We start from the raw sequence: 23,383 nt of genomic DNA on the forward strand, positions 1-23,383 counted from the left end.
TAAACCTATATTTTTCGTCTACATTTTAGTAGGTATCCGGACGAATACACTTAATGTATTTTTTATTAAGCGATTAAGTCATTGTTAATACAGATATATACTTATAGTCTATATTAGTATTATATTAATATAAACATTTTGTGTTGAGTCCATTAATTACCTATCCAATGATTACCTATATCAGCCGTTCCCAACAATTTTAGTTATGCGGACCACCAATTATGTAAAAAAACTTTAAGACCCACTTATCTAATAGTTAATACACAGCGACAAAAGTATAATATGTAAACAAACACAAATAATAGATGATTGAAGAAATATAGACGTTTATAAAATCATATAAAAATCTCGATGTTAATGACAATTAAAATTATCTGACCCTTTCCTCAAACTCTCGACTAGCGTCCGCGGTCCAGTACCTACCACATTGCACGTGGACGGTGGACCACAAGTGAGCCTCAGCCCATAGGTTGGAAACCGCTGATATTTATTATTGAAATCAGTTATTTTCACCAATCGTGGGAAAATAAATAAAGTTGAATAAGTTATTTTTTTAATTTATAGATATTTTATCAAAATGTCTGAATTCTATCCAGTGGCGTAGCCGGGGGGGGGGGGGTTAGGTGTTTAAACCCTTCCCATTGACATTTTCCCTCCTAATAAATATATTGTTTATAGGGTTCGGGACTGTTTGCAAGTTATAAATTTGTCTTATGAAATGGCAAAATTAAATACAAAGTTTGAATTTGCATATTTGTGTATTTTTTAATTTAAATGTACATACAATTTTCGGGAAAAATTATATTTGGATAACATTGAAAAATGTCTCAAAAATATTATGTTTGGTTAGGTACAATAGGCGATAACATTTGAGATTTGGGGAGGCTGAAGCCTAATACCATACTATTATAAAATTGAATAAGCTTAAAAAAATTAAGTAAATATTTGGGAGGGCTGTTAAAGTTGTTGGTGAAGCTTGGCTACAGTTGGCCCTATATTTGCATATGTAAGATTTCATAAGTCTCTTTGTGACAAAACTGTGCAGTTTAAACTATAATTCTAGATTGTACGAAGAAATGATATAGGTACGTGTTCGTTTATCATAGTATTATTACTGTTCGCGTATCACGTTTTTCGTTATTACTTATTTATTAACCTAGTATTGTATGCCAATATTTTTAAAAATCAAGTTGTTATTTATTTATTTATCAGGTTTATATACCTACTTATTTTTTAGTTTTTTATTACCTAAATTGCAATATGTTTTATGATTTTTCAAAAATAATATAAAAATATTGATACATAGTACATTATTAGTACATATATTTAAGCATATTTTGAGAATTTTGACTGCATATTTCGATAATTTTTAGTGCAACAAGTCAAGTCCTGAACTCTAAATTTATTTATATACGAAAACTGTAAAAACTTGGTTTTAATCTATACCTAAAACACCCCTCTCCCCCCATTTCATAATCCTGGCTACGCCACTGATTCTATCTATCCATTATTTATCGAATATAATATTACATATTATGTTGTTTTAATTTAATTCAGAAGTATGTAATATAATAATTTTAATCAAAAATAAATAACATACAAGGAAAATAATTTTGTCGTCCATCAAACGTCATGATAATTTCTGTTTTGTTAATATTCTTATAAATAATATCGTAATTAGTACTAATTATTATAGACCTAGAAGTTATCAAAAAAAAAAAATATCAGCGGTTACGAATTTGAACGTATATCGAATTACCAAGTTATGGAAATAAATAATTTTGGTAAAAGGTATAGTTCTATATTTCACTATATACTTTTTATAATTTATAACCATAAACATTTTTGTTAATTGGTACTTTCGTAGAATATTTTTTTTAGTGAAACTGAGTTTTTACGACATGTCAAAAATATAATTAGATTACATCATATATGACTCAGAAGTCAGATTTCACTTAAAAATATTATTATTGTAGTTCAGTAACAAAATATAATAATATTCGAAGTTTTTTCTAAAATTATATTTGAAAATAAATTAATAGGTATCCTTCTATAGGTAGGTTGTTAGATAAAACATGACAATGCTATTGAAAAATAGCCATTTTTAATTTTTGCTATCAATAAATGTATTGCTGATAATATAAAATATAATGTAGGTTCATTTTGAATAATAATACAAAACTGAAAACAATAGCATATTTTTTGAATCTTGCTATTGAAAATATTCCCAAACTTGACTATACATTTAATACTTCATACGATATTAATATTATAAATTCATTAAAAATCCATAGTTTTGTTTTAATTCAGAAATAAATACTTATTAAATAGTTTAAAAGACTATTGTTTTTGCCTTCTTATACATGGCATAGGTACCTGCACCCTACGTGAAAAACGCTCATGACCTTCCAATAAGATTAGCAGCCGTAGAAATAAAGATTTATACTTAACCGAAGACTATTAGGTACGTCGTGTTGGCTAGTCACAATAAAGGTATTATTCATATTCAAAATGTTATCCACTAATTATTATGTATTTAAGTACAGCATATACTATTTTTTCTTTATTCCACAGTTTATTTCGTTTGAAACTAAGTCTGATAACAATTTCTCATGGGAAAACACATTTATAACCATACTGTTGCTTCTCAAAAAACTTACAATTGCATTATGCATCTAAATAATTTATTATTATGAAGATTAAAACTTAAAACATTGGTAATTTAGAAATTTATTATCCCCAATGATTTATATTCAAATAGTTGCTCCAATTATATACATTTTATATTTTTATATTCCTAATACATTGATATTTATAGCCGTTAAAAATCTACATATCAATTGGTAATTGAACTCGACATCTATCTTTTAATTTTATATAAATAGAAAGATTATGCTTATTAATAAAAAATACCTATTATCATTATTGAATAAAATAATACATGCATATTTTATTCAAATTCAAATGTTTTGTTTTATTTTATTTAGTAATAATATAATAGTGAATAAATTATTTTTTATGCTTGATGAATAATAAGTAATAATGGGAATACAATTTAGTATAATTTGGAAATTAAAAGACAAGTAAAGTAGCACATGAGTCATTCAAAATGGATATAGCCTTAACAGGCAATACTAATATAAAATGAAAAATAGTATCGAAGAGGAGTCCTTGGCCTTCGAATTATTCTAAACAACATTAATCTCAATTGTCCTCGATGTTGAACATTGCTTTTTCATTTTTTTCTTTCAAACTTTCACGCAGGTCGAGGAAATTTCAAAATGTGTATAGTTTATGGAATGTTTTGACCTATACATTCTAAGTGTACATGATGTGATAGTCCAGAATTTTTTTAAATATGAGTACTATTTTTATTATTTAAAAACTAATTTCGTACCTATATTTAAACCTAGTTTTGAATTATAGACAATCTTGGGTTTTCCTTATACCTCAATTTATGTTTTAAAAAAAAGTTTAGTAGATACCTATTTACTGTTAGTGAAACTTTTATTATAACTGATTAAATATTTAGTTAAAATTTAAGTAATTTAAACATTAATCATTAAATCAACACAAATTGATTTTAAAATATTCGTAATAAAATATTTGAAGTAAATAGAGGAGTTATCTATATTTATATTTTTTTAAACGTAGATATTTAATACGAATCCACAGTATTATCTCTACCTAATAAAATGGTACCTATCGAAAATTATGTGTTTTTTTATTTATAGTGCATTACTGAGTAATTTTATAGTTTATGGACAGTAAATACAAATACAAAATAGTTATTTGTTCAATAATTAACTCAAGCAAAAATATGAATCAAAAATTAAAATATATACTAATAAAATAGTTTACTCAGTGATCTTAATATTTAACTAAAATAAGTGTTTTAAAAATTAATATCATTGCTATTGTCTATCACAGTAAAAAGGTGTATCGAATATAATAATGTGTATTATTATACACCACCACGGTTTTCACACTTCCCACTCATTTATGTCTATTAATATCCAATAATATACTAATTACATATTGTATAGTTTATATATCTATCATATTGTATCGATCATCATGACAAGTGTAAAAAAAATCATAAATGAAACACACCTATTTTTAGTATATTAAAGGTACTCGTGAATATTAAATATTTTTAAAAATTATTTGTGTCGCTGCTTTAATATAATATGTTAAATACTAATAAATTTATAAAAAAAAAATAAAACAAACGTATTTGCATAAACCATTGACACAATTTGATAATAATCAGTTCAATGTTCATAGACATAAAAATAAAATAGTAAGTATACGAAATAGTCACTGATCGTAGTTTCGTACTAGGTATAATATAGCTGCTGGTTACTCGCTTTTAAATTTTAATCATATTACTTTCATAAATAAATGGCACACAAATGATAAATACATTTAACACTAAACCATAATGAGTAACTAAGTAATCATTTATAAGTTTCGAGAATTAGGGTAAACCTACATTAAAAAAGGATTTTATTTGTTTATACAATGATAATTGTATTTTTATGGAATAATGGAATAAATTAATAATTATAATCAAACTATATATAGAGCCTCTTCTGCAAACGTCAAACCATTTATGTCTTAGTAACATAACATTCGCCCTTCACTCATTTACGTTACACTGTACACACTACACACCATTGGACTTCGATGGTAACATGTAACTGGGATAGATCGTAGGTACAAATCGTTTCATGGTAGTATGGTACACATACGATTATTATAGAGTTATACAATACGTACTGTATGAATATGGCATTACCATTTATCAATAAAATGATATCTGCCCATTTATGGAAACACGTTTTTCCTAGTCCCAGGTAAATAATTGTTAATCAATACATAATTTGTAAAGATAATTATCTAGTTCATTGTTAATTTCCCAATCTTGAGATGTTTATTAGTTATTATAGTAATTGCACATACGCTGATTAAAGACGAAATAAGCCTCCCAGATTTTATTTAAAATATCGAGTATTTTAGTATTTATATTAAAACATTTTTATTAGCCTTTGTTGTACCTACCTATTTACAACAGTTATTCTTTAAATAAATAATTCAATATTATAATCAATAATCAATATCCATTATGACCTAATAATTAATAACCTTTTAAAAATTGTTAATTTTAATTTTTTACATTTAAGACAAACGAGTTTTATGCAAGTAAAGCAGCTATGATTTAAAACTCAGAAGTTTTTTAAAAATTGTAAATTTATTGAAACGGGTTTAAGTCATGTTCAAAATCAATAATTTTACAAAACAATGACTTTTTTGGAGTGGAATTTATGAAAATTATTTTTTTTAAATAATGAATACCTGAAAGTTAAATACAATAGGAAAAAGTATTAGGTTAGCTATTATATTATCGCACCATATAATATTTAAAAACCTCAAATATTATTAATCATAATTGTTGTTCATGTACGGAGCTTAAATTTGAATTACTGTGATTTTTAAAAATAAAAGATATTTTACGTAATACTATTTCATAATTTATTTCAACATACCTAATTAATAGTTTTGAATTTTGAGTGTTACCAAATATAATTCGATAAGTTATTAAAGTCTTTGACCATTATTACTTTTGTGGGTTTTTTAGAGTTTAAAAATTAATGATATAACTATGTAAGTGCATTCCGGTCTGTACAGAACTGTTTTTTTGAATCAGATGATTTATCATTGTTTTTAAATGTAATAGCTCAATATAGTACTTTACACTGTCACAGTATCACATATCATACAACTACTGTTTATATACGCTAAGGTGAGCTATTCTATCAGACGCGATACGCAAGACACATGCAACATCTGTAGAAGATTGAGAAGGTGACGAGTGGCCCATGACTATAAAAGGCATTTGCACCTATATACTCCTAATAAGTAATATTACTGGTTTAGTTCAACGAGATGTTTATCTTAGATTTTCAAACAAAAGATTTGTAAGAAGTAAACAAAATAGGTAGGTACTGACATTTTATCTGAACGATTGGAAAAAAAATGTTTGAAACATTAATCTTAATTTACTCTCAAATGTATATAGTTTATTAATGTTCGGCACTAATATATAATATAATCAAATATTCTCATTGCCCTTCCACCGATAAAGGTTTGAAGACAACCTTGAACGCACGCCCGATCTCTGCAGTATTATGTCCGGCTTTTTGCACGTAGATTTACACCACGCATATAGACTATAGAGAGAAGAAAATTGTTTTAATTTTAAAATAAACAATTTGTTTTCTGGTAACCTATATCAATATTTTATATACATTATATAGCCTATATCACAAAAAACGTTAACAAGTTTTTAAAATTTTTTTTTTTTGGGGGGGGGGAGGTTGTATTGAAAAAGTATGTAGTAATAAACTATAACATATTATATGTGTTTTGTAAAAAAAATATTTATATACAATGAAAAATAAAGTAAGGATATAAATATATAATAGTGGTGTCATCAAAACCACTCCAGAGTGGGTGCTAATGCTGGGGAGGCTTAAAAAAAAGTAAAGGATCTTACTGTTTTTCAATAATTTTTTACGTTTCAACATCATATATACACGCCAAATATGGATGAAAAACAATATGGCATGTAAATTCTATATATTTAACACTAACAATGTATATATAGCTACCTGCTTGATAAAATTATTTTATATAAATAATAAATACTATTATAAAGGACCTTACAATATTCGGTTTGTTTAGTGCGGCGACCGGTCTACACGGGGAGTGGGTTTTGTAATCGCGTATTGGTGTACTACCACTGCGACGTATGATAGATTATAGAGGGTGACTTTTTGGTGAGACCACTGCGGCAGCAATATTGTCCCATGTCGGCCACTTGGAATGCAGTGGGATTCGTCGCCTGATAAGAGAACATTGTACATACATAGTATAATATATAATAGCAATATAGCATTAAATATAAGTGTGTGTGTGTGTGTGTGCGTGTATAGAAATTATAGGTATATAAAAAATAATATATAATATTATATATATAGGCTCGTATAACCACCTCCGGACTGACGCAGAGAGCCCCGTAGGAGTAGGCTTGCGAAGGACGACGATCGCGTAATCCGCTCCGCCGACGTTTCCAGACACACCGGTTAGTATCCATAGTGCTTCAACAGACGGCGGTCATACACCGCGTGAATATTTACTAATATTTTATCATAATTCATCATTCAAACGCTATTAAAACATTTTTTTTTTTTTAATTTTTATTTATTAATTTATTTTGATATTTACTGAACGAAACCGAATATCCGATCCCTGCGAGACAGGTAGTTAGAATTATTGCACGATATATTATGCCGCTTTAACTTAACCATATATTATATTATAATACTAGTTTGTGTTTTTTTTTTTTATTAACATGTTATAACATAATGATTAAACTGTGATTTATAACTACCATTGGGTATTCAATTAACGACATGAACTTATATATTTTAATTGTTGTTAAACGTGCTTCTTCATACAAATTAATAGATAAAACCTATTAACATATTGGAGCTTATATTAAAAAGGTATTATTATATTATTATTATTATTATTATTATTATTGCATAGTTGGCCCGTGCGTTAATTTATATATTATTATAGTTAATAATTATTACATGAATAGATAATATAATTCTTTATTCTCAGTTAATCCGAATCATAGTATTTTTTTTAGTCAAACAAAGAATATAACATTTACATCGTACAAAACTATGCGATCTTGTTAAAATCTTAAAGTGCGAATACAACAGATACTATGGATGAGTCATTTCTTTTGTACATAATCTTTAACATTGTCGTGCAACTAGTAGTAGTTTTTTCTAAACTGTCATGGATATTTCTGATTTTTTCCGGAGGGTAAGAGGGTTTACATGCTTTTATGATCAATAACCATATGGACTCGATAATCCTATAAGGATAATCTATAATAACATTTAGGTTCGTCCTGTCCTTTTTATATCATTACTGTAAATCACTTCATATGCTATCCTAAAATAAATCTTTACGTTGTAAAGCATTAACAAAAACACAATAAAGTATAATCGCAGCTATAATCACTACCAAAAGAGCATTGCATATTGTATGATTTGTTGTGTTATAAATGATAACAAAATTACCGTGTCATTAATTCGCAATAGGTAATTAATATTTTATGAAGGAGTAATTTTAATTTATACTTATTATATATTATGTTTAAACATATTGTTTGACTGTCACGATATAAGTACCTAATCGTAACGACATTACACATTTTTAATAGGTATTGGTTATTAACTTTTGAAATCTTATCATGTGAAAAGTTTAAATACGTGCAGATAAGTACACAAATAATAACGATGTTACTAGTGGTTAAAAATTATTTAATAATATAGGTATCATTGTGGTAAAATATTGTATTAGTTGATTAATACTATTATACGGGTGCAATAACTTCTACAGTTTAATACAAGTCTACATATAATGAGTCACTCATAGATATTATAGAGATCTATGTTTTGTAGTCCATTTGATGATGTATGCATATAGGTAGGTATACTGTATAGGTATATTTTCGGATTTTATAGTCTGTGAGCGTGGATGGCAGTGTTCATAAATTTGAATAAAAAATGAGATATCGTTTCATGGAATGCAACGGGTGAATAATGCAACCAGTTTTGGTTTTTCGTCGCACTAAGGTCTCCGTATAATATAATAAGCCGATCTGGCTACGAACGATATATACACCGATACACGGATCTAAACATAGCGTTGTTACTTGCTTTTTGAATAAATATAATTTTTTTTACTGCAATACGAGATTATAAATTGTATTTATTTTAATTCGTCACATTCAAACACAAAATAATAAAATGTTATGTTATTGCTTCGCCGACTCCGTCGTTTAATTTAATAAGGTTTTAACTAAACAATATGAAGTAAAACTTTCTGTGAATTCGGATGTATTTTATCATAGTATGTGACTTTTAAGAGAACGTGTTATTTGTCAAGTTATGTTAGTCTATTAAGGTGAACAATAATTTACAAACATTTTGACATCATTATGGCACCCGTTGGTCTGTTAAAGAACCATTATATAATTACTTCTATTACCATTAATACATTAAATATTTTTATAGTTAAGGATTTAATTTCACCCAAAAGTTGTATTAATAAAATGTATTATTTATTTCGTATGTAAAATCAATAAAAGTTGTTTTCATAAAATTTAATCTCTTTTGTCGTAAAATTACAATATATTATACAAATAAATTTAACTCATTAATTAACAATTTTGAGATTTCACTAATTTCATTATTTAAATTAAATTTGTTAGGGAAACAGTATAATGTTTTTTGATTTTACGAGTTCATTGATATTATTATTATCATTACACAGTCCTTGAGAAAACTAAAATATTATGGTAAATAAATGCGTGAGTAAACACATTTATAAACAAACACTCTAATAATAAATAAATTTATTTTATTTTATTTAAACATTTTTTTTTTTAGTATAATTTATTTTATCTATACTAGTTAAGCAAATATTTTTTTATCACTTTAAAAATCCATAATTTCCGACAAATCTTTACAAAGTAAGTGCTAGAATAAATAATAATTATTAAATGCAGGTAGGTATAGGTATAAAAATGTAATTTTTTTTTGGTTTTTAAAATATACTAGGAAGCAATTTCATTAAATTCTGTTATCATATATTAAGTTAAATTTTGTGTAAATTTAGTCTTAATTTAAATTTATAACTAATTTATGTTAGTTACATTAAATATATTTTCTTGTATAATACCCGCACAACGATTCTACAATAGTTTCTGATAACTATGATTTACTGCCACCTATTTTAATACATTTAAATTATATGTTTTTAAAAACTTTTCAAAAGTCACGATCTATATAATTTAAAAAAAACCACCAATACGATGTGCATGTAGCTAGAAATGTATCTAAACAATCATTGACATGAATTGATTATGTATTAATCATTTTCAGTACTAAGAATAACTTTCTCTCCATATCCAGACTTAGGTATTAGTTATTACCTAGGTACTTATTATAATACCTACCGTGTTAGGTATCACATATTATCAGTAAATTAAAATTATTTTAAATTATAAAGAAATATTTTAATCTATGTATAACATATTTGAATTAGACCGTTCTTCTTTTTAATTGTACTTGTATATATTTAGTACCTATACAATTAGTTGGGTACATTTTAGATTTTGTATTTATATGGAATTATGGCATTGTGGGGTAATATAGTTACAGACACAGTTCCAATTATTACACATACCTATAACTTATAAGTGTCATAACTCATAAGTTTTTTTTTCTAATTTATTTATTTTTCATCTTTATTTGTGTGAATATTTTTTTGACTTATATAGATATCTGACGCGTTTGATACGTTAAAAATAATTAATTAAAATTAATTCATACAAAAATGACAAAACTTGGATTAGGAAGAATTTGTATGGTATTATTGTCTTGATAAAATACGTGTAAAAACTGTTACTAAATGTTGTTTTTTTTTATTAATTTTCAACACTTGAACACAGTATTTTAAAATAAATATAATAAAAGAGTTTTTTCTCTTCCCACGTCCCAAAGGCAATCTGTTGTAAACTGTTTACCTTGTAGCCAGCCTAGTACCTATACTGATCAATATTGAGTAGGCACAATGTTGTTAGTTGCATCATTATGAAATTACAGTATATTAATATGCTATGCGAAAATCTTATAGCACTACGTCGTCCTGTTTAATGAACAACGTTTTAATTGCCGGTCGGTGTTATTGTGTTTATGCTTTATATAAACAATTATGATATTACATTTAATAAAATTAGTTACCCAGGTAACTAAAATGTATAATGAGAATTAGCTGGTATTCGAATAGTAGCTATATAGTGGTGCTGCACCAATGAAATACATTATACCTACATGTTCGAATGGGAAAAAAAATTATTTATACGTAATTAACTGTACAGTCATGGTTTTTTATCAGTCCAGAATTAATTATTGGTAATAAAATAATAGAAATTGATATTAGCCACCGGCATTTAGCCTTAAGTATAAATAATAATAACAATAATGAATAAATATATACGAATATAGTATAATATATATATATTATATGTAATATGTTGGCGCCGATAATAGATAGCATAAATCAATTGTGTATTGTTCATTGAAATATAAAATAAATATAAAAAACAACTTAATCCTTTAAAATATAACAAATTCTCATACTTTGATATGGTTAACAATGAATGACACAACGAATACTTATTCTGTTTGATCGAAGTATCTACATTATTAGAAAGTTATTCAGGATTTTGCGTAAAGAAAATAATATTGTTAAATGTTAATGCATTGATTAAGTAGCCATAATAATAATATAATAGTTCAATTGTTGTCTCAGTTCATTTTATGAGGGAGGTAAAGACTAGTTAGTGTTTATAGTTCAAAAAAAAAGAAAATTTTGAGTTAGTAAAGATAAAGTGGACCACCTATGATTTAAATTTTTTGCTTTTGAGCTAACACAAAAAAAAAGGAAATCACTATGGTCCAACCCTTGTAAATATGATTTATAAAGCGGTAATAAATACTCGAATTGAGGGGGGTACTCGAGTCTCTTCTTCTGATTATTAATATTTGTTACTTATTGTATATGCTTAAATTAATGCTTTATATTATTTTTTTCTTAATTATAAAATATAAATAGTTAAATGAGAAGTAAAAATATTAAAAATATTTTTTGCTTTTTCGGTAAATTTTAGACACGTTTGTCAATTCCATTTACTTGGCATTCAATCTTTTTGAAATCAATAATATTATTCACTGTGTTCTGTACTTAATAGAGGAGATAATACATTATAGTTTCTTAAAGAATAACAGACATAATATTTGACATGTTTATCGATAGATCGATTTATTTATTTAGTATAGCAGCAAAGGATACGGAATAAAAACAAACATTATTAATGAATGGATAATGATTGTTATTATTTCTTAATGTTTAGTTGTGGCGTTGTGCGTTATGGTAAATAGACTTATGGTGTATATTAGACTTATGGTAAATAATTTCAAAATGTAAGTCGTTATAGGTATCAAATCAAATCTCTAAATTTAATATTGAAAATTTAAAAGTAGAACTTTTCATTAAATAAGTTTAATGTGTTAACGTATATAACAACATATCGTGTTGATTTACTAAAAATAATGTATCATAATATGGAAGATATTTTTATACTCATAATTAAAATTTTTTTGATATCAAAAATAATATGTTATTCAACATACATTTTCAAATTAGAAGAATTTTATTGTTTGATTCTTATGGCGTTTGATACCATATTAGGAAGGTACAAGGTACTTGGTACCATACTGCTCGCTCATTAAAAGTCATTAAATTATAATAACCATCGCGTAATATATTCGTCAATATTCAAATGATTTTTTCAAACATTTCAATCAGAAATCGAGTTTATACCACATCGGTTATATATTTTGTAATAAATCAATCTAAATCGGTTATTTTCTAAATTATTTTTATATAACAAATATTTATTTTAGTAAATGTTGTTTTTCTAAATACGTATATACAATGTCATTATATTATATTATCTTGCATTGAAATTAAGATAAAAACCGACCATAACTACGTTTTCGTTAAAATAAAAGATTTTTGTATTATTTCCACTCTAAATAACTCCTAATCTAGAATCCACCGTAGTTGGAATTTGTAAATTCGTTATGTCACGCGTAATGGGTCAAGATAGAGACAATGACGACTCAACTGTACACATTTACAATATGTATAATATATTATATAGTATGTACAATGTTTTATGTTATATATCATACTACATTAATGACAAGTACGTATAATCGTCTCTAAAGTTGAAAACAAAACATGTACCTGGGCTCCGTAGGCCTGAGAAATATATAGATAGGTCTAGAAAGCTTGCACTGGCTAAAAGAGACGTTATATCGCACCGACGCGAAACGTGATAATTAGAGCTCGGATTTATATGCATTTGCATGTTTTTACTAAGTGTATGCACGTCTAGGGGGTTCTAAAATGTCCACGGTTCATCTCACACTGAATTTAAACACCAAATTTTATATTACATATTTTGCATATTTAGAGGATAATTGCATATTGGTTCATAAGTGCATATAATATGCATATTTAATGGGTTTTTAATAAATTGCCTATTTTATTTAAGATAATTATATTTTATTAAATCGTTGACAGGGTCTTTTACAAGAATATTCTTAAAATATTGTCATTTTTGAAACACTGCATGATATCGGAGCACGTATGGATAATATTATATTAACAACAATAATTCACATACACCTGCATTTCGACATAATATGTTGTTACTTCGATGTTCGTAACGAATAAGGCAGTAACTCAATTTTACAATTTTTTTTTAGAACGAATAATATTTATAGATGATTTTATTTTATTTTTTTTTTATTCTTTAAATTTTCTGAGTGTTGTAGACATTTGAACAATTTAAAATATGAAAAAATGAAGATTATAAAATATTGCATTTTGGGTTTTTAAAGTATTAAATGTTTAATCAAATTAAATATTCTTTTGTTTATGATAGAATATCTAGTAGGTACTACTTTTCCTTGGTGTAAAAATTTGTTTTTAAAAAAAAAAAAAAAAATAACGTTTCATAACGTTTAACATAATATGGCATATAATTGCATATTGAGCCACTTTTTCCTTGCATATTTGCATCATATTTGACACTTTTTAAATGCATATAAATCCGGGCTCTAGTGATAATGAATTGTTAGCTGACGTTGGCGGCCGCAGCAGTATCAAAATTATATTATTATTATTTTACATTGTACTTCACCCGTGTGATTGTACGGGACTTAACGGTTATGTACCTGATAATAAAATTTCGTTCATATGCCTATTGCCTATATTAACTACGTTATTTTGCATTGCGCCATATGAAGAAATAAGAATTCTATGAGCACAACCCGATCTCTGACGGCTGACGCACTGTTGTTACTGTTGACGACAGCTGATATTCGTTATACATATAAAGACATGGTTCTATTGAGTACCTATAAACGAGTTCATATTATGGCTGACGGGCTGAGCGTACTACCATACATACTATGTATAATCAATGGTACTACCTATAATAATATTATATTGATTAGGGTTCGGGAATTTGTTGCACTAAAAATGTTGGTATAGCATACAGTTCAAATTACCGAAAAATACTCTAAAATATAAGTACAGCTAAAATTATTGGGAAAAAACAAGGGAAACTGTATGTATAAGAGCATTTACTCTAATGTGATATCATCAATAATAGTTTTATATTAATTTATAATTGTAAATTACAAAAAAGAAATGCAAGAAGTCCCAAGCAATAATAATTTATATTCATATTACATACGAGTAGTGTAATTTTCTTGTAACGTTAAATTAGAGGTAGATACTCATATTTTCATTGGATTTTTGAGAAGTATTATGATTATTTATTTAAATGACGTATGTTAAAAGTAGAAAATATTATAGGTATGTACCTACTCTTGAGTTGTGGTCGTCCATCATGGATAGTGGGAAATAGAGAGTCTAGTCAAAGTTGCAAATGTACATAAAATCAGTGTTTAACAATAAATTATGAAACTACCAAGTATTTACAAAAATAGAGAATGATCATAATATGGTATAATCTAAATAAATACAGTCTATAACTTTTTTTTTAAATCAGTTATTTTAAAATTAAATTAAATCATGACATTTTTTAACCATGCAGTTTGACCTTGATAAAATTAGGTACCTACTTGCAGATTAGTCCGCTCGATAACAATTTATTTTTGCAATAAAATAAAATTTTTCACCATTTTTGATATTGATTTTTTACCCTCACCCTATTCATGTTTTGTTTTAATATAATGTAGCACATATTCTCATTATGCCTATGGGTATAGATTGTATATTCTCTAATAAAAAATTAAAAAAAAAAAAAAAAAAATTTGTTATCAGTTGTTATAATAGATGACCTAATAAATATATAGGTAGGTACAACGTTGAAAAATATTCTAAGTACTAAGTACTTAGAATTCCTTGGAGACACAATACATAAGTTTCCCATCGAGGAATAGGTCTTAAAATATAATATAATTTTACCTTTACATAATATACGGTACACTATAGACTAACGTGTGGAACTATAAGTATTGATGCTTCACTATAGTCATCTGAAATGCCTACAAATAATAAGCTATTGATCCATTATTATTTATTATTTGGATAGCCACCATATTTTCGTTTAAAAAATAATAAAATACATTTCTTATATTATTTATTTATAATTTTTTATTCAATCATGATTTGGTTGAGTCATAAGCGTACTATAAAAATCAGCTTGTAGGTAAATTATACTATTAATATTCGTGTTAAAAACAAATAGAAATTTGCTTACAGAGCTGTTATTGAAATGTCGCGTATACGAATATAAGCACCACGTACTGTGTTGTACACAAGTGAGACGCTTTTTTTTATTATCCTAATACCATTATATTTTCCGTAAAGGTACTCTCCCCGAAAATAAACAATCGTTAAATTCCGCTTAGCTATATGTATAATATTTACTCGCGTGTGTGTACAAAATACTGACCATATACAATCGTGGTGGTCCCGCACGCCGTGTAGGTCGTTTTTTTTATTATAATTGTTATTATTGTTACCACCAAATCTCCAACCACACAGTCGTGTCTCTTTTTACCATCATAATATTACAGTGACCAAAGATTTTTTTTTTATAAATTTCACATAATTGGTATACTTGTTAGTTGTTACTCGTGATAAAACGTGTATGTATCGAGAATAAAATATTATTATATTACTTACTAGTTACCATCATAAATTTCTGCGACTACAAAAATATTGGTATTCCGGTATTCGTATGATTCAATTTTACAAAATTCATAAAAATCGGTATTTTTAAAATATGCATAAAATACCAAAAGGGATTTAAAATATATTAAAAGTTCACTGCAAGGTTCATAAATGCTTTTTAATGTTGCTCTTTTAATAAATGCTTAATTACACAAATTATTCTAATAAGTCGACAGTTTAAAATATGTTAACCAACCTAACCTACATATTGGTAAAACGGAATTTGTCATGTTGTAAAATACTTAATAATAAATTATACATATTATTCGTAATCACTGGACTCGGTTTACAAAAACAAAATGTATTGCTTCATCGTTTCATGCGTATAATACATAAATATATAATTATTTTATTAACGAACGTAGGTTCACGTCTCACGTGTAGCGATCGCATTAACTCAACATCCTTTTGCACTGCCCCCACACATCCTCTTGTTTCGTTTCCATACAAAACATATAAACATTTCTAATTTTAATGCTCGTATTATAAAAAAGATTATACTCCATATTATTTATGAACAACACGCGGATGACGGATCATAATTTACTATATTGACGCACAGTATTTTTATCACATTATTTCTGATTATTACATAAAAACTAATTAGAATAGTATACGAGTGGCTATTGTCTTTATATAGTGTACTGGGAATTAATTAGACTTACCTAATTAATACGTAAAAATATTTGTTTGTTTCGAATATAAAAATAATAAAAGATATTAAAATATTAAAATATTAATATGATGTAGCTACTTGTACCTACCTATATAATATATATAATTATATATTTTTAGTATTTTGAAATTAATGTTTTAAATTGTTTTTTTGGTCGTAGCTCTCAAATTGAATCTAAAAGTTACAGTATATTGTACATATTGTATTTATTCCCAGAATAATGAATAACTGTCTGAATATTATAACTTAATCGATGCATGTATAGAATATATCGTAAATTTAATTTTTGTAGTTTTGGTAAACAGATCAACTCTGCTAAGTAGATTTTTCATAATCTGCAAATAAAAAAAAATGCACTGGGAATGATCAGTTTGGCAATAATTAGTTCGAAAAAAATACCTAATATTTCTTAAGAAATTTAATATTATTTATCAATAATGCAAAACATATTGACATGAATGGATATTGTATCCCTTTGAATTTATTAGGAATCATTGGCAAACTATAATGTTGTAATGTAAATTAATTGAGGTCTAGGCCACTGCAGCACTTATTAAAGTTAAAAACTACTTCCTTGTAAGGAAATCATCGGGGTCTCAACAAATATCGATATTGTTTGGTGCTATTACCGTCCTTTCGTTGCTTTATTAACACTGTTTAAAACCATCAAGGACATACTATTTTCTATACGACCAAAGTGCATTGAAATGACCTAGATGGCTTACCATATAGGATGACAATCGCCAAATCTTCGTATAACGTAGATAATACCTATACGAAGTACAGTTATAGATATTATAGATACATAAGGCGATCATTAAATTATTTATTATAAAATATTTATAACAGTATACAAACCAATAGGAAATGTGGTACTTGAATTTAATTATTATTTTTATACCAACAACCCACTCGACTTTATGGTGTCAAAAAAAAAATATATATTTATGGCCCTGAATCTCTCTTTTTGCAAACAACCAATCTCCCACATTTATCCGTGCATACTACGTGTAGGTTGAACATTTCCCAAAATCTTTATAGCAGCATACATAATACAGTTACATTGGGTATCGCATTGTAATTTAGAAAGATAAATCTTTCAACAGGAGTTTAAGAGTCATCGATCGATAAGAATTTTATAAAACAAGTATTTACGTTTGCATTATGAATAAAATGCTATAAATATTGAGGTAATTTTTGAAGTTGATTTGTTTGAATATGAGGCCAAATTACGCTTGTTTTAATTCTTGTAGTCCGTTTGTCACTATACTGTCTAAAATACTAAATCAACTATATCGTTTATGGGTAATGGCGCTAATGATAATTTACAATACGCAAACTCGTTTATATATGGAATTGCATGCATGCAGTTTGTAGGTCTGTTTTGCCACCGAACATTATAGAACCTAACCATAAATGGTGTTACGTATCTTGTTATACTTAATTTATTGTTACATATTTTATTTCTGCGTAACATATAACACATTAATTTAATATTTTTATTTAAACCTTTTATCATAAATCTTTTTTATAATGTAATGTATTTTTCAATATAGGCTAAAGAATTAAATAATAAACATCATGGCGACCGAAGTAGGATCGGACATCGCACTTATACAAGATGAGGATATGTTACGGAAAATGGTAATATATTATACAATAATAAAATGAGACTTTTCAAAATCTAAGATATTATTGTTTTATTTTTAGTGGCAACAAACCGAGGATTTCGGTAAGAAGAAAGAGATTCGTATGAGGATGTATAAACTTCGAGAACAACGTCTTAAAGAGTTTTATACGACAGGAGAAATGATCCAAACAGAAACAACATCTAAACGCTCATCAACTAGAACGCATACTGAATCTATTACGGATCAAGGATTCATGACTATGAAAACTAAAGAGATCCGGGATTCAGAATCTCCGACAGAAGATTATCAACGACAATCAAATGCTAACAAAAATTATTATGTGTCATCGAAAATTGATGAATCGGATGGCAATAGAGGAATTGTTGAAATAGAACAGGCCAGCTCTTTAAAGCCAAATGAAGAGTATACTCAAAATTCATTGCAAACGTCCATGTCTAGCTCTACGTCAACTAAATGGAAATCGTCACAGACTACTATTTCTGTATCAGAAGAAGTTCAAAAGGCTGAGGTAAATTTGAATTCCAAATTTATTGTCAATGAACAGAATAACGAAGATAGTCAGTTGACATATGATACATCATATAATAATTCAGACAGCTCAAATATTGATAGTAAAGTAACTGAATCAATATCTACTACAAACGTAGACAATATTAAACGAGATGATAATAATAAATATTCAAATGTTCATCAAAAAGTTGAAGAAACTTATACATCCAACGGTGAACAATTTGAGCCTGTATCAGAAAATATATCAAATGCAGACAGTAATTTTATAGAAAATACATACATCTCAAATATTTCATCAAACAAGTCTGAACATTTTGAGATAGCAACGGATAATAAAATTATAAATGAACTTCAAAAACTGGACTCTTATCTATCCACACAGCAGTCAACTACAGATTCTTCTACCAAGTCAAATTCGATAGTTTCTAATGATGATAAGATAATCAAGAAAGTTGAGGATAAAGTTATTGATACATCAAAAGAACATATTGAAGGTCAATATATCACCACACATCAACATTCATACCAGCCACCTAGGATTAGTGTTGATTTGAGTCCATCGCATGATGCTTTTGCTAAGAGCTTACGATCAACTCCAGAAAGGTCTAGTCCATCACCTTCCAGAGAACGTATAAGTCCAGAGCGTAGATTTAAATCTGCCAGTCCCGAAAAGTATAGAGCATCGCCAGAGAAATCAGGAAGTCCTTCTAAATCACTCAATTACTCTACAAGAAGAAGATTGTCATCCACGCAAACAAAAGGTTTATCAAAAAAACGATCTATTACACCCACTCGAGGTGAAAAATATGACTCTTCGGACGATTCTGATTGTTCTGGCGCAACTCATGGCACTTATGATAAGTATAAAGGTTGTGACGCTAAAAAAACCTTGTTTAAGGAAGAAAAAAAAATTACTTCTACATCAAAGTATGGTCAAAAATCCTCATCTACAAGTCCAGTACGGAGAGAAAAATCTCCTGGATATAGCAGCGAAGGGTCAGTTGGAAAAGAAGTGAGAAAGTCCTCGCCTAACGTGAAAAATAGCTCACATGAAAGTAGCCCTGAAAGAAGTGCGTTTAAACCAGTAAATAATTATAAAACACTTATAACTCAACAAGTTACTCAGGATAATAAAATAAATCGTATAACACAGGAAGATAATGTATACACTAACAATTATAATTCTAAAAATAAAATTAGTGATGACAAACATTTAATTAAAGTTATAAAATCTGAAATCGATAATGATTTAAATGAAAAAGAAAACGAAAATACGGAAAGCACTACAAAAAATACTGAAAATAATATTATAAATTTAAAAAATAATTCGATTCAAGAAAAATTTATCACACAGGAACAAGTGTGTATATCTGTTGAGCAAGTGGATACTGAAAAAACAACAACACAACCCACGTCTAGCAATGATATAAACAAATCACCTAGGGATAAATCACCCTCAAAGAGTGTTAGGAAGGAAAACAAAACAAAACAAGATGAATTTATTGAAAACGAAAAATCAAATGTAGTTAAACAGAGCAATATTATTAATGATGTAATAACAATAAAACCGAAAGAAAAATCTCCAGTAAAAGAAATTAAACCAGTTACAAAAGATACTAAAAAATATCCAACCGTTAAGTCTTCGGAAAATATATCATATACTTCTGACATTAAATCTGTTACACCTTCTAAAAAAACAATTTCAACAGTACCTTCGTCGATACCTTCGCCAACTAAGAAAGTTGTACCTTCAACTTTAGAGAAAACCCCATCTAAAAAAAACCTTATACACAAGGATTCAAAAGACACTTTATTAAATAAAACTGTTAAAAAAGACCTTTCAAGAGACAAAATGGATATTAAAATTACAAGAAGTGATAGTAAGACTTTGATACATAAAAATTCAAAAGAACGTATTACACCAAAAATGGTCGTCAAAAAGCCCAGTCATGAATTATTAGTAGACAAAAAAACTACGATATCATCTAGACAAAAAGTTACTAGTCCAGAAACTAAAACCAAGACTCTGGAAACAATCAAAATTCTGGAGAAGAAAGACTCAAAAAATAAACTTAAACCTTCAATTAGTCCACAATCTTCACAAAAAAAGTTAGTTCTTGTAAAATCAATTGCTGAAACAAAAATAGTAGATTCTAAAAAGACTACAGGAAACATATACTCAAAGAGGATTCCTTCTTTAAATGTAACCAAACCTAGAACACATACTTCGCCAAAGTCTGATATAAATGAAACACCAACTAGAGTAACAAAACCGCATACTAAAACCATCTCAACCTCATCCATAGCTAAGCCTCAAATCAAAAAAACAACTTATTACAATTCAAATAAAACTTCAAAAGTAGAAATTACTAAAAATGTAGGACAAAAATCAAATGATTTAGAGAATGAATTGCCTCCAGATAATTTTGAAAGTGATACTGACTTAGACGATTCCACCAACAAACCAAAATATATTAAAAATATATCATCCAATTCATCAACATCTTCTTCGTCTTCGGACGAAGACGACGAGGACAGAGATGATATAAGAAAAATTCAAGACATTGATAATATAAGAATTGAAGCTGAAGAAGAATACGGTAAAAAAATGACAAACAAAGATGCATTATTAAATGTTATTGTTCAATTACCTCCATCGTCTAGAGAATCATCGCCCGAGTATTCTGCGAGATTTGGCCAGCCATATTGTTCAGTATCAGACGATGCAAGTTTGCCAAGATATGCTGATGTTGTAAGTGAACCAGAAGATGCCAATGATTACAGTTTACACAGTAACAGATATGATGTTGTAACAGATTTAGATGAAGAAAGTAACGTTACAGTTGCTGACAGAGTTTCAAAGTTTTTAAATAATGTCAACAAGCAAGAAGAAATACAAAAAACTACGGAAATACCTCAGAGTCCTCAAGCAGTAAGAAAAACCAAACAAATATTTGAATCTATTGCAAAAGGAAAAACTGAAGAGACCGATATAAATGACGTAATCAAATCGGAAACAATGAATATTAAAAATGAAGAAGTTCATGATTTGTCAAAAATTAATAACACACCATCTTCTGTTTTGACAAGAAAAATTTCTGGAGCATCTGATTATAAAACTAGGAAAGACTTCTTTGAGAATAAAAAATCGAATGACATATCCGAAAAAGTAACACATTTAACCCCCACTAAAATAACAAGATCATCGTCGATAAAAGACAGGCGCGCATCGTTCGAAACAAAGATTGATAAAAAAACACCGTTGAAAGACAAAACCAATGTACCGAGAACAAAATCACCAGAGTCTAAAAGTAGCTCTCCTGACCGAACAACCAAAACTCCGATAAAAATAAGCAAGACAGAAACGTTTGACGTTAAAGTTGAAGAAATAAATAGATCTAGAAGACTATCGGGATCAAAAAGTGTGAAAGACAGAACAGCTACTTTTGAAAAGAATGAACCTACTCAAAAATTGTACAAGGAAAATAAAACTACTTTTAGACACCAAGTACCAAACACACCTTTAAATACAAGTAAGATTTCAGAAACGCGTATTAAGACAGCCACAGTGACTGACACTAAAACTGCAGATCGTGTCTTAAGTAAAAGAGTCAGAAGTCCAGAAAAACCTTCAGCTACCGATTCGATAATTAAAACTAACGAGAGTACAAGCAAAAAAGTTCCATCAAAAAGTCCCGATAGAAAGATCACGGAAACTCCAAAAAGAAATAGCACGGCTAAAAGCCCTGATAGACAAATAACGGAAACTCCAAAAAGAAATAGCACGGCTAAAAGCCCTGATAGACAAATAACGGAAACTCCAAAAAGAAATAGCACGGCTAAAAGCCCTGATAGACAAATAACGGAAGCTCCAAAAAGAAATAGCATGACTAAAAGCCCTGAGAGAAGTGCATTAATCAAAACAAAAGAAGACACTAGTGAAAATCGAAGTACACGTGATACAATTTCATCATCATCCAGACAGCGAGCCACCATCACCACTGCTAAAACTGAATTTGGTGTAACAACGAAAAATTCATCAACGCCAAAAACTACATTAACGACAACAACAACTCAATCGATTTCTATCCAGAACGCTGATGACGAAGTGGAGATCGAAGAAATATTTGATTTACACATCTTAGAGACTATGGTAAATATATTATTTATATTCATAAATTTTCCGATGTCACTCTTAAGTTACCAAAACAATGTAAAAATTGTAAAATGTATCTATTACAAATACCTATACATAATTTGTTATTGTCGTTTATCTTTAGAAACAATATTATCAAAAATAACTATTTCCTTATTTAGGTTAGAAGGTAACAATTTTGATCAGTCTCTTATAGAGAATGAAAATAAATAGTAAACACAAGTACACAAAGCGTATTGTTTAACGAATATAACGATGATGATATAAAATAATACCTACTTAATGGCAGTTCCGTGCAACCTGATGATCATATTTTTATGAATTAAAATGTACTCATCCGTGGTCTTATTGCCTATGCTCAACGCCGTTAAACGATTACTAATTTAAAAATTGGGTTAG

General features: G+C 27.8%; 1 protein-coding gene across 2 annotated transcripts in view; it reads left to right on the forward strand.

Annotated features, from left to right (window-relative positions):
• The first annotated feature begins 7,142 nt into the window (after positions 1-7,142).
• Positions 7,143-23,383, forward strand: part of LOC103307628 (MATH and LRR domain-containing protein PFE0570w) — a 35,705-nt gene continuing 19,464 nt past the window's right edge. Inside the window, exons 1-3 of one of the 2 annotated variants that reach the window (XM_029491097.1) lie at positions 7,143-7,325; positions 18,223-18,310; positions 18,377-22,981. In XM_029491097.1, the coding sequence (XP_029346957.1) occupies positions 18,248-18,310; positions 18,377-22,981 (4,668 nt within the window). In that variant the 5' untranslated portion in view covers positions 7,143-7,325; positions 18,223-18,247. Of the gene's footprint in view, positions 7,326-7,375; positions 7,572-18,222; positions 18,311-18,376; positions 22,982-23,383 lie in introns of those variants that run through there. The other variant, XM_029491098.1, reaches the window with a different exon arrangement.

Source organism: Acyrthosiphon pisum, chromosome A3 (assembly GCF_005508785.2).
Source record: "Acyrthosiphon pisum isolate AL4f chromosome A3, pea_aphid_22Mar2018_4r6ur, whole genome shotgun sequence".
Classification (NCBI taxonomy): domain Eukaryota; kingdom Metazoa; phylum Arthropoda; class Insecta; order Hemiptera; family Aphididae; genus Acyrthosiphon; species Acyrthosiphon pisum.